Below are 13,691 nucleotides of genomic sequence, written 5' to 3'. Positions count from 1 at the left end.
CAGGGCATAAGCTAGCCAGGCAGCCGGGGTGCTGGGGACGCAGCCCCGCCGCTCATATTACAACAAAAAACTACAGGTTTTAAAATCTGCCCTACAGAGTTCCAGTTTTGCTCTGATCCCATCTTTCTTTGCTGTCTTACCGTTCCTCCCTTTTGGAATGGGGATGTTTACTTGGTGCTATTGTATACTGAAGTAAATAATTTGTTTTTTGAGTTTTATAGGGCACATAGGTAAAAGTGGTCTTGAATCAACATGGGCTTCTGAACAATGTTTAAAATGTTAAGACTGGACACTCTTACAGATTGGCTAATGCCATTTTGCATTTCAAGATGGCTATGACCTTTGAGGGGGAACAGAAGAATGTTATGGTTTAAATATGAAATGGTCTCTCAGTTTCATGTTTTGAATGCTTGGTTCCCAATTAGTAGTACTATTTCTTGGGAGGGTCTGGAAATATTAGGAGGCAGAGGCTAGCTAGAGGAAGTAAGTCACTGGGATGTGTCTCTTTTGTTTTTTAATTTATGTGCATTGGTGCTTTGCCTGCATGTATGTCTGTGTGAGTACCAGATCCCTTGGAACTGGAGTTTCAGACAGTTGTGAGCTGTCATGTGGGTGCTAGGAATTGAACACGAGTCCTCTGGAAGAGCAGCCAGTGCTCTAACCACTGAGCCATCTCTCCAGTACCTGGAATGTGCCTGTTAAGATTATACCTTGACCGAATTCTGTCTTTGTTTTGCTGTCCTTCTTAGTCACCAAGATGTGAATGTTCTGCTCTGCTACCACCACGGTGGGCTGAAACTGAGCAAAATAAGTGTCTTTTTTCTACTTCATCCATAACAGGGACTGTGGCACAGCAATGAGAAAGCTAATGCAACCAAGGGCCTGGACACAAGGTAGAGACAGGGTCCTGCCATGTTTGTATGGGAACCACGGCTGGATTGTGACACTGCACATCGGTGGACACAGAGGACAGTGTCTCACATATACACTACCATAGGGGGCACATCTCCCTGGGATGATGTACTCCAAATTATATTAAAGTGGCTGGTTTGAGAGTCTGGAGAGGCCTCCTAGGAAAGGGAGTCTTTCTACATAGAAAATACACACAGGGTAGTACGAACACCAGGTGGTAGAATTATATATCATGGCCATGTACTCGGTTTATACCAAAAATGTCTCTGTAGGCCTTTGCTTACTCTTCCTCCTGTTGTATAGAACATCTTAGTCCTAGGCTATATGTGCAAACTCACGAATTTTTACCAGGATGAACCAGAATGCAAAAATTGTTTCTGTGATACTAACTAGACCCCAGTGACTTCTGAAGAGACCATCCTAGTTACAGTCAATCCTGTGGCCGGGAACAGGACTTTTTGTGAGCAACAAAGAAAAGTAAGTCCAGCAGCAACAAAGTTAGACTGTGTCCACAGTGGGCTTCATTTCTTTTTGGTTTCTGAGATGGGCACTCTCTAGGTAACCAAGGACACTGAACTTGAGCTCTTCCTACCTAGATCTCTCAAGAGCTGGGCTTACAAGCTGTGTACAGACACATCTTCATCTTTCATGCTTGAATGTCGATTATCACTTGTTGACTCTGTGAACATCATTTAATCATGAAGGAAGCACAACCTGCTTTTTGACACCTTAGTTTCTTTCTTTTCTTGTCTCTGCCCTAGGATCTTCAGTGATCACTATCAATAATCCAGTCTGGACATCAAGTACTATTTAGCATCCCATATATATACCATCCACCCATGAACTCATGACCCCATGTACTCGTGCATCTACCAGTGTGCCTCTCCATGCATGTACCTAGCTAGCCTCCCACTCAGTGGGATGCCAGCCACGTCACAGTGAGAGATTCTGTCCTAACATAACTCTGTTATTACATGCCTGATCTCTAAATCAGGGATGTGGATGAAGATACTTGGACAGGCAGGCATCCTGTTATAAAGTGGCAAAAACAGGCCTCCATCGTAAAAAGCCTGCAGTGCCACCCTGGTAACAGGAATTCCCTTGCCTGTACCCCTTCAGCGCAAGCCTGACCCATGTCAAGGCATCACCTATCTACTGCAGCCAAAGGTTCTGCAGTGGGTCACCTGTCAGAGGATGCTGGATGTGGACTGAGACCTGGGCTTGCACCACCACTCCAGTGTTAGCAGCTCCTTTCTGTAAACACACTTAGTCCTAAAGATGTGGATGGATCACCTTGTTGGCAGAAAGACACTCCTACAGTTGGGGATACCAGCACTCAGCTGCTTGGCGTCTGACTCCAGTGCTGGGGATTGATGAGTTATCTGTAACATTTACAAAATCTAAAAATGCAGATAGCTAGTCGACCACATTAAGACATGTAATTAGTAAATTACTAAACTCTATGCCTTAAAGAGAATTGCTTTTAAAAGTCGATACCTTCACATATAAGCTCAGGCTTAGCCCTGAATTCACTCTGTACCCTAAGCTGACCATGGACGCTTGGTGCTCCTGCCTCAGCCTCAGGCACTGAAGCTAACGGTGTGCACTATACCCAGTACTGAAGCTACAGGTGTGCACGAAACCCAGTACTGAAGCTACAGGTGTGCACTACACCCAGGTACCAAAGCTACAGGTGTGTACTACACCCAGTACTAAAGCTACAGGTGTGCACTACACCCAGGTACCAAAGCTACAGGTGTGTACTACACCCAGTACTAAAGCTACAGGTGTGCACTACACCCAGATACCGAAGTTACAGGTGTACACTACATACAGTACTGAAGTTACAGGTGTGTACTACACCCAGGTACCGAAGCTACAGGTGTGTACTACACCCAGGTACCAAAGCTACAGGTATGTACTACACCTAGGTACTGAAGTTACAGGTGTGCACTACAGCTAGGTACTGAAGTTACAGGTGCACTACACCTAGGTACTGAAGTTACAGGTGTGCACTACAGCTAGGTACTGAAGTTACAGGTGTGCACTATACCCAGCACTGAAGTTACAGGTGTGCACTACAGCTAGGTACTGAAGCTACAGGTGTGCACTACACCCAGCACTAAGTTACAGGTGTGCACTACAGCTAGGTACTGAAGTTACAGGTGTGCACTACAGCTAGGTACTGAAGTTACAGGTGTGCACTATACCCAGCACTGAAGTTACAGGTGTGCACTACAGCTAGGTACTGAAGTTACAGGTGTGCACTATACCCAGCACTGAAGTTACAGGTGTGCACTACAGCTAGGTACTGAAGCTACAGGTGTGCACTACAGCTAGGTACTGAAGTTACAGGTGTGCACTATACCCAGCACTGAAGTTACAGGTGTGCACTACAGCTAGGTACTGAAGCTACAGGTGTGCACTACACCCAGCACTAAGTTACAGGTGTGCACTACAGCTAGGTACTGAAGTTACAGGTGTGCACTACAGCTAGGTACTGAAGTTACAGGTGTGCACTATACCCAGCACTGAAGTTACAGGTGTGCACTACAGCTAGGTACTGAAATTACAGGTGTGCACTACAGCTAGGTACTGAAGTTACAGGTGTGCACTATACCCAGCACTGAAGTTACAGGTGTGCACTACAGCTAGGTACTGAAGCTACAGGTGTGCACTACACCCAGCACTGAAGTTACAGGTGTGCACTACAGCTAGGTACTGAAGTTACAGGTGTGCACTACAGCTAGGTACTGAAGTTACAGGTGTGCACTACAGCTAGGTACTGAAGCTACAGGTGTGCACTACACCCAGGTACTGAAGCTACAGGTGTGCACTACACCCAGGTACTGAAGCTACAGGTGTGCACTACACCTAGGTACTGAAGTTACAGGTGTGCACTACACCTAGCACAGTTGTCCTAAATGTAAGTTCCGATCTCTACCTCAAGTCCAGACCCAAAAGGTGACATTTACTCTCATGATCCAGCCAAGACACCAGAAATGAGTGTCACAAGAAAACCAATTTTCATTTATTTCTCACATTTCCATCAGCAGCTTACAAGCTTCTTAATAGCCTTATTTACAGCATGCTGTTCTAAATATTCTTTCCCCGCCAATCAAGCGCACTCTGCCTGGGCACAAGGTAACGGACAACTGCAGACACTCAACCTGAAGGCGTGAGCCAGCCTTCTTAAGGATGGAAGCAGGGGCTGGGCAGGCGAGGGCCTTGGGAATCCTTTGCTGGAATAAGTCCTGCAGGTGTCACTTGTATCAAGTCCCCTGCAGAAGGTTCCTTGGTCTCTTTAAGCCTCTTGCTTTCATCTGCCAAGTCGAAGGGTCAAAGAACACGTCTGCATTTAAATGTCCTCAAACACTGGTCAGAAGGAGCTGCCCCTCTAAAGCTGCCTGCACCTGTTCTGACATCAAATGGCCTAGGCCTAGGACATGGCTGGCTCTTAAGAGTCTAAGCTTACTTAGCTCCAGGTCACAAGAAATTCATGGAGAGTAAGGTCTGTTGTGTGCACTGTGGAGCCAACCACCACTCCTCATTCTGCCTGCTTGCTAACCTCCTCCCGTGCCCCCTGGCACTGGCTGAGTAAAGACACATACATAGCATTCATCCACATGGGTGTGTACTTTTCTCAGATTAGAAACACAGAATTTTCCTATCATCCAGGTCTCCAAACACAGGGAAGGAAGGGAAGACACCAAAGAAGGGATCTACTGAATAGAAGGTGCAGTAGACACATCCTCCTCTGCTCTCTCTGCTCTGTAAAGCAAAGCTGTAGCTGCTACAGGTCACATAGGACAGCTCCAGGAGGGAGAAGCGGGAGGCTAACCAGAGGGGGCCTTGGGTTATTTTCAGGCTTTCCTTTGGCGTCCCTTGTCCCAGATGTGAAGCCAGAGAAGTCACAGCTGCAAATACCAGCAGAGCAAACCCAGAAGCACTTAAGGAAACCTATATGTACCCTACAAAATGCACATTAAAGCAAGTCAGGAAACTACCCGTCATATTCACCTGGCTGGTGGAAGACACCCTATCCATCTAGGTGGAGTCCAATATGTGAGACTCTAGATAATTATTAACTCAAATGGCTCACAAACCTCAGTCTAGGCCATGGAAACCTAGGCACCTAGGAAGATCTGGATGAGAAAGCCTTCAGAATCCATGGGTCCTTGGGATTGTCAGACTTAAACCAAGGACAGTCCCCAAGAGGAACAGTGTTTGGGTAAGAAGCAGTAATCAGGCTATGAGAAGACAAAGTGGAAGAAGCTGAGCTGAAGGACCGCACACGTCAGGTCTCAATTCTGTGACATTCAGAAAAGACAAAGCTGAGCAAATAGTGACAAGGTAAGAAGACAGGTGGTTACCAGAGGAGCAAGAAGAGAATAGAGAAAATTGGCTGAACACTGCGTCTTTAGGGCAGTGGAGGCCCCTACAGGGCACGGAGCCCCATCACTTTGCATCTTATCTGGACCACAGGATCCAAGGCGAGCCTCGTGTACTGTGGACTTTGGGGACACAATGCAATGTGCATGGCTAACAACATGAGGCTGTCAAGGACGCTGCTCAGGGGACGGGAGGTATCGCTTAGTTCAGGTTCCTGCTATTCTAGAGAGCATTTCAGGACCTGCTAGGAAGTGCTCTACGATTACAGGAGAGTTGCGTCCTCGTGACTTTTATTTTCAACAGTGTTTCACTAAGTTATCCATTCCGACCTTGAACACACACTATAGTCAAGAAAGCCTTAAATTGCAATCCTCCTGCCTCAGCATCCTGATTAGCTGAAATTATAGGCTTATGCTGTTTAAAGTCTATTTGTTTTTCATGAAAACCTTTGAGGTGAGAAAATATGGGGTAGTAGGATGGAAGAAAAATAACAAAAACAAAAAGAATTGTTTCAAAAATGCCATAATGAAATCTATAATTTGTATGCTAATTAAAAATGAGCTGGGTGGGTAGGGAGGTGGAGAAGGATCTGGAAGGAATGGGGAGGGAGTGAATATGATCAAAACATGTAAAATCCTCAATGACTAATTAAAACATAAAAAAGAAAGCAAGAAGAAAAACAGCAAAACCTATGTGCAAGCCCATACAAAAAGATGAAAAATAGGTGATGTGGCAGGAGAAATACTTGCAAACCACATCTAGTTCTGGGGAAAGAGACCTAAAAGTCATAGGAAACATTCCTCTGAATGCTGACTTAGAACTTTAGGCAACACTGTGTCTCTTCATAGGAGGGACTGTGTGTGAGAGCCTAAGGAACTCCTGTGTGGACACTAGGCAGGAGTATCACAAGGGTCTGTGCTTTGCCCCCTTGACAGAAGTACTGATGTCCACAGAGGGCAGGCAACAGGGTGTGGAGATGAGTGAGCGGATGGAAACAGGGAGGCCACCCAAGCCTTCGTTGCTGTCCACACACCCCATAGACCCGCCCACTCCAGCCCTCCCCCAGGGCTCAGCTAATGATTATAAATGGCAAAGGATCTCCAATTTAATTGCAGAAGGTAATGATGCAGGGAGCATAAGATTAGATTCACCACAGAAGGCAATATCCTCAAACAATGGAAAAGGAGAAGCCTGTATGAGGAGGCTGCAATCGATGGGAAGGTTTCTGTATTAAATACCACGGCTCTGGGTCACAAAGGGATATTGACAGAACTGCTGACAGCAGATAAAAAAGGGGGAGAGAAAACTAAATTGGTCTCTGCAGAAAATAAGTTACAGATTAATCATCCCACCATGAAACACTTTAGCGAGGACTTGGGGTGTGAAGATGTGTTCACCATCTGACCACAGCACAGGACAGCCAAGGGCAAGCAGGACCTCCTGAGCTAAGATGTGTCCCCTGGGCCTCTGCTGGACACAGTCCCAGCTCAGGGACACCAAGAGTGCCAGGAAGGCTGTACTAGCTCTTCCCCAGGGGTATCCCAAGCCTGCCTTATGTGCAGGAGAGGAGTATTTCCCTTCTCTTTCTGAAAGCTTTGACAGCTAAGATACAGCTGAAGGAGGAGCTGGATGGCTGGCCAACTATAACCCGGTTCTACCCCAGATCTGCTAAGGTGGAGGTCACGAGTGTGTTCCCAGCCTGGACCTGTCAACAGGCGAGCCAAGGCACTACATCCCCTGCCTCAACTTTTACTTTAAAAAGTTCTGTGGATCTGGTATTATCATATAGAATATGGTGATTTTTTAAAATTGTCTTTTAAAATGACTTTTTCCCTTAAATACCATCAGTGCTCTAGGAAAACAGGCCAACCCAAACTTTACTTGGTAGTATGGCCAGAGTTTTTAAGCTTTAAAAAGTCAGTTAATATTTTAAGAAGTCTAGCATCTATACCTCATATTAATAACCATGCATCATCACTCATGTTTTCTCTTTAACCTAGGGGCATTATTAATATTGTAAAGCACCATGAGGGAAGGAGCTCAGCAAGCATTATGGGAACAAATAAACATAAGACCTCGGCTACTGTGAAGGTGACGATGTGGCCCTGGGGACATGGCACTATACGGTTTCTTCTTCCTATAACTGATACTCTGACAACAAGCACAGTGAAATTATGAATGCCTGTAAACACACATTTTACAAAAGAAAGATTTAAGGAATAAAACATGAAAAATACACACAATACTTAGCTTACAAAAGGCAAAATACTCAAAATGAGTATCCAAAAACAAACTGACTCCCAAGAAAGTACTCAAATTCATTTTTAAAATTCATGTAAATGCAGGGGAAGCTAGCCAGCAATGTGGAATCAAGCCTGCATAAGTGTTCCCTTCTCAAGTGTGGCTTTAAAAAAGCCTTGTGAAAAGAACACACTTGGACCTGAAGCCATCCTCAGTGAGGCTCAGTCCACTTCACAGTGCTTTCCACTTGAACCCACAAGGCCTAGCATTCAGTTCTCTGCTCTACACCTCCATCCCTGCATCATTCCTATGAGATAATTAATTTCAAAATTCCAGATGTGTGGATGAGGAAGTGTATTCTGAATTCAACCCAAAAGGTCCAATTCCAAAGACCACCCAGTGAGACCTTTGTCCTTCTTACTCACCACAGCCTGGCTTGAGCTCGCCTGGAGGTCCCACAGCAGGATGTGGCTGTCAGCCAGAGAAATGACCTTCTTCCCATCCCCCATGGGCTCCCACACGACGCTAAAGAAAGACAAATGCCAAATATTAATGTGACCAATGGGGACCCCCGAGCCTGTAGCTACAGCTTTTACACAGACCTTTCATACTTCAGCAAGCTCGTTCCTAGCCCAAAGCCTCTAGTGTTTCTTAACACTGGCTTCTAATGACACATGTCAGAGCCACTACCATTGTCTCAGTGTCCCCAGAGTCACATGTCAAAGCTGTGACCACCAGCATGATGGACACATTGGGTGGGAGAAGATAATGAAGGTAGGCTCTCTGGATGGGACCTGAGTGCTTGAAGAGGAGAGAGCAGAGTTTGCAGCCCTGTCTCTCTGCCATGTGAGGACGGCAAGAAGGCAGCCGTATAAGCCTGGAAAACAAATCTCATCAAGAACTAAACCAGCCAGTACCGGGGTGTCAGTCTTCTAAGTCACAAGTCACAAGAGCACCCCAGGCTGACACAGGTGCTCATACGACACAGCTTACCACTCGCTAAGGAGCACACAGCTGGCACACAGGAGTAGGCAGCTTAGGCAGCTGCAGAAGGCACCGGGAGAAAGGACTTCACACTTGATGTATTGTCTTTGGTGCAGAGGTGAGGACAGAGCTGAGAGCTGCACCCATACTCCAGGCTCTCGACAGGCCACCTGTGACAGGAGCTACTTTCCCATCTGAGCCAATCACAGCCGCTTCCCACTGTTGCAGCCCAACTACTCTAACCATGAATCTGAAGGGTTAACAAAAAGCAAATGTCTTAGAGAGCTGGGATGGATATTATCAAGGTACATGGTGAATGAGGGCTCCCTTTTCCCAACATCCTCTCCAGTATCTGTTGTACGTTGTTTCGTTGATATCTGCCATTCTGTCTAGAGTAAGAATCTCAAAGTTGTTTTGATTTGCAGTACCCTAACTACTGGTGACAATGAACTTACTTTTTTTGTTTTTAGATGTTTCTTAGACATTTTTACTTCTTTTGAGAACCTTCTGTTCAGATCTGTAGCATATTTTTTTATTGCAAAAAAAAAAGGAGAGAGAGAGAGAGAGACAGACAGACTTGAATGTGAAATCTGAAACACTCAAAAGGCTAGAAGAAAACATAGGCTACAGACACAGGTACAGGAAAGAACTTTCTGAATAGAATTCCATTTGCCTGGGAATTGAGGCCAATAACTAACAAGTGGAACTTCATAAAACCCCAAAGCGTCTACAAAACAATCAGTAGAGAAGATGTTGAAGACGGAGCCCACAGGATGGGAGAAACTCTTAGCCAGTTGTATATCTGACAGAGGATGAATATCCATAACATATGAAGGACTCAAAAGACAAAGTGTCAAAAAAATAAATAAAAAAAAAGAAAACAAAACGAGATAAAAACAAGGGGAGAAATGCTAAGAAATATCAAAAAAAAAAAGGAAGAAAGAAAAGCTCATCATCCCTAGCAACTGCAAATTAAAGGGCCTTAGAGACTCCATATGACCCCATCAGAACAGAAAGAGCAACAACAAATGCTGGAGAGGACGTGGAGAAAGGGGAACCTTATCCACTGTAAGTGTGATTACAGGCTGGTCCAGCCACTCTGGAAATCAGTGTGGAGAGCCCTCAAAAGGCTAAAAATAATCTGCCACGTGACCTGGCTGTACCAGTCCCCAGCACATGGCCAAAGGACTCAGCAACCTACTCTACAGTAATTCCTCAGCCATGCCCTTCGCCGTCTATTCACGACAGCCACAAAGGGGAAACAACCAGGATGTCTTTCACCTGACGAACAGATAATGAAAATGTGGTACTATACAAATTAAAGAAAAATGGAAGCATAAACTTTGCAAGTAAATGGGTGGAACAAGAGAAGATCATATTGGGTGAGAAAGTCCAGGCAACAAAGGGAACTCTAGTTCTGTGTCCTTGTCCAGGAATGGCTTTGGTAAGGCCTATCTGACATTAGAGCCAGTGCCTCACAGAAGTCAAGGTTGTGGTTTCTGGCGACCCAACTCTAATATGGGATTCCTCTCTGTATGCTGTGAATATGTTTTATTAGCATTGGTTAATAAAGAAGCTACTTTGGCCTATGGTGGGGTAGAATAGAGCTAGGCAGAAAAACTAAATTGAATGTAGGGAGAAAGAAGGCCGAGTCAGAGAGAGAAACCACGTAGTTGCCTAAGGAGAAAGACTACCAGTAGCCTTGTGGTGATACATAGATTAATAGAAATGGGTTAATTTAAGATGTAAGAGCTAGTTAATAAGAAGCCTGAGCTAATAGGCTAAACCGTGTTGCAATTAAAATAGTTTCTGTGTGATTATTTGGGTCTGGGCAGCCAGGAAACCAATGTGCTGTCAAGGCCTACACTACTCTTCCCCCCTGGGCTGTGGTTATCAATCCTATGGCAGTGTTGAAGATACTCCATGTTCTTTTTTTTTTTTTTTTTTTTAATTTTTTGAGACAGGGTTTCTCTGTGTAGCTTTGGAGACTGTTGTCCTGGAACTCACTTTGTAGACCAGGCTGACCTCAAACTCACAGGGATTCACCTGCCTCTGCCTACTGAGTGCTGGGATTAAAGGCACCACTGCCTAGCCAATACCTCATGTTCTCTTTGTCAACATTGTCTTACTTGGTTCTCAGCTGATCCTGGCCATTTCATGCCCCTTCCCATTTTGTTCGTTTGGTTTTTCTGTTTGTTTGGGGAGAGGCTGGGATATTTGTTGTTTTGTTTTGTTTTTGTTTTTGTTTTTTGAGACAGGGTTTTTCTGTGATAGCCCTGACTGTCCTGTAATACCCTCTGTAGACCAGGCTGGCCTCAGACTCACAGAGATCCATCTGCCTCAGCCTCCTGGGTGTCAGGATTAAAGGCGTGCACTACCACTGTCCAACTTGCTGCTGTACTTCTTTTTTTTAATCTTTTAAATTTTAATTATGTGTATGTGAAGATATGTGCACATGAATGCATGTGCCCACAGATCCGCCTGGAGCTGGGATGACAGGCAGCTGTAAGTCACCTGATGTAGGTGCTGGGAATTGAACTCAATTCCTCAGGAAGAGCAAGCAGTATGTGCCCTTAACCACTGAGCCATCCCTCCAGACCGCTGCTTATTTCGTCTTAATAAACTTACATCAGCTTGCAAGTTTTCAAGGGAAAACAACCAATAGTCCACCCAGATACAACACCTATGAACTACAGCAACAACCATCATGACACAGTAGCTGTCGGGGTAGTAGAGGGATGCATGCTTTGAGGATAACCCAACAGCTCTCTGGTTGGACTTAAGGCCACTCAGCAAGAAGAAAATCACGCCTGGTACAGGAAACCCAGGGCTAGTGAAGTCATGATCTCAGAGGAGAACCTATGACAACCATGTCACTAAACCATAAACGACATTCCAAATATCTGTCCTCACACCCACAGGTGAAGTATTGGTCCTACCCTTCTCATCAAAAAGGCTCCTTACAGCAGATGAAGATCATTACAGAAAAACCACAGTGGATGAAAATACAGAAAATAAGTCACCATGAGAGGCCCAGAGATAACTGACAGATCTATCACACAATTCCTGAACCTAAGGCTCAGGGAACACCACGGAAAAGGAGCAGAAAGATTCTAAGAGCCAGAGGAACAGAAAGTTTGCTGTCAGATTTCGTCTCCTAGATACACCTGTGAAGCTACACCCACGATGCCTCAGCAGTGGGTGAGCCTTGATGTTTATAGGCTGGCTTCTCTTCCATTGGAGTTGTTTCCTATCTATGGAGACACAAGCAGGAAGCTTCTTTCTTTTGCCATGTCTTTTCTGCCACAGCAAACTGCATCCCCTCAGACCGTGAGCCCAAACGCAGCCTTCCTCCCTTCAGTTGCTTCTGTCAGACGTGGTCACAGCAGTGAGTAGTCGCCCGCCCAAAGAACCAGCTGAGGCATATCTCAGGCCATCCTAACTCCATACTCACAGGATCTGGTAAGCAAGACATCAATCCAGCTAACACAAGCCTGCAGCGGCACCTTTCCCCTGACCAGCACAAGACACACACTGCTCCACCCTGCCCGCTCATCTGTAGATCTGTCTGTCTCTAAGGAAAAACTCACATTTCCCAGTATTTTGAACAGGGGAATGGATAAAATTATTTTCAAGTTGCTGCAGAAGTAACCTTTATATCCAAAACGGAGAAATATATTCTAATTTGAAAAGAAGCCTCACGAGCTTAAGGCTCACAGCGGGCAGCATTCATTTACTTTAGAAAATAGCCTGGTTTTGAGTTGTTACAGCTGAGCACTTACAAAAGCTTCCTGTCCCAGACACATGTTACTTATGTTCTGAAGGTTACAACGAATCAACGAATATAAAACCTAAAGGCAGTGGCTATATAGCCTAGAAGGAGCAGGCAGGCCAGACACAGTGTTCACCAAACCCAGAGAGGCTCATCCTTGTTCTAGGACCCCAGGAGCTGGACAGGTACATGAGGGCATCACAGGCTGGCCCTTCATCTCACTAAATGTTCACTAGAGAAGCACACAGACAATGCTAGGTGGCATCTAGAAAGTCATGAGACTGCCTGCTTGTAGACAGGAAGTTCCCTGAAATAGAGCTCTGTGCCTCTAGTGTCCTTCAGGTGACAGTCAGCAAGACAAAATGGAAAGGGTCAAGAGGGGGAAATTCCTTGGCGCCAATCAGAAGCACGCCAGCATCTTACATGCCCTTCCGACATGAGGTAGGAGCATTATCGCTCTTCATTGGCCCAGAACTGACCCTGGGAAGGGCAAGTCAGGTACAGGGGACCATAGTCCACACATGGGAGGGGGTGCCTCCTCTCATTGCCTCTCCTGCAGAGAGCAGTGAGCTGCCCTCACAGGACACACAGGACCAACCCTTGCCTTTCTGAGTAGCAGGTGCACCCCCCCACACACACATACACACACAGAGACACTGTTCAAAGCTGAATGTCTGCATTCCTGGTCAAATGCCAATTCCCACAGCCTGGAAAAGCACTACACAGGCGATATGTCCAGTATACCTATGATGCACAGAGGAGAAATGAGTAGAGACCCCTCATATCAGGTACAGCTCACAGGGGAGAAGCCTATTTACAGGCTGCTCCCCAAGAGTACAGGCGCCTCCTCGGGAAGAGGTCGACTGGAGAAGTAACTCTTATAACTGGTGGAAGCAGGTTAAGTAAAACCCTGCAGGCCCTTGATAGACACAGACTCTTAGGCCCCTCTGTCCTTAGCCTCCAAATGTGTCTGCTCCCATTCCGAGTGGTAACCTACAGGGCAGCCTTGTGCTAAAGTCAGAGCTCACACAGGCAGCTTGCATGCCTTGCCCCAACTGCATTATTAGGCAGAGTTGTTTTTTCACCTGGAATTCCGAGGGCACCAGTCACAGTGCTCTGCCATACCACGCTCTCTGCCATATCGCGCTCTCTGCCATACCGTGCTTCTATCAGCAGTGTTATCTGTGGTGTTGATGCTCTTTGTGGGAACACAAGTTTGGGAGCTCTTAAACTCCAAAGGCAAAACTAAAGTTATTGAATTTTATCTTTTCAGGACTTTAGCTTATCATATTTATGGAACTATATTGCCCAGCCAATCTTAGTTCAATGCAGCTCTCAACAGGAAGCCTGCTACAACAACACTGCAGCACCTGCCACAGGACAGGCACTG

The 13,691-nt window shown here is 45.7% G+C and overlaps 1 protein-coding gene across 2 annotated transcripts in view; it reads right to left on the bottom strand.

Annotated features, from left to right (window-relative positions):
• Eipr1 (EARP complex and GARP complex interacting protein 1) overlaps positions 1 to 13,691 on the bottom strand; it is a 116,517-nt gene that overhangs the window by 18,657 nt on the left and 84,169 nt on the right. For both annotated transcript variants that reach the window (XM_041630295.1, XM_041630296.1), the window contains exon 5: positions 7,971 to 8,070. In XM_041630295.1, coding sequence (XP_041486229.1) covers positions 7,971 to 8,070 — 100 coding nt within the window. The remainder of the gene's footprint in view (positions 1 to 7,970; positions 8,071 to 13,691) is intronic.

Source organism: Microtus oregoni, unplaced genomic scaffold (genome assembly GCF_018167655.1).
Source record: "Microtus oregoni isolate MIOR12 unplaced genomic scaffold, Mior012 000034F_ref0000314, whole genome shotgun sequence".
In the NCBI taxonomy this organism is placed as follows: domain Eukaryota; kingdom Metazoa; phylum Chordata; class Mammalia; order Rodentia; family Cricetidae; genus Microtus; species Microtus oregoni.
The sequence above is the reverse complement of the archived record's forward strand: the minus strand, read 5'-3'. Positions and strand labels throughout refer to the sequence as shown.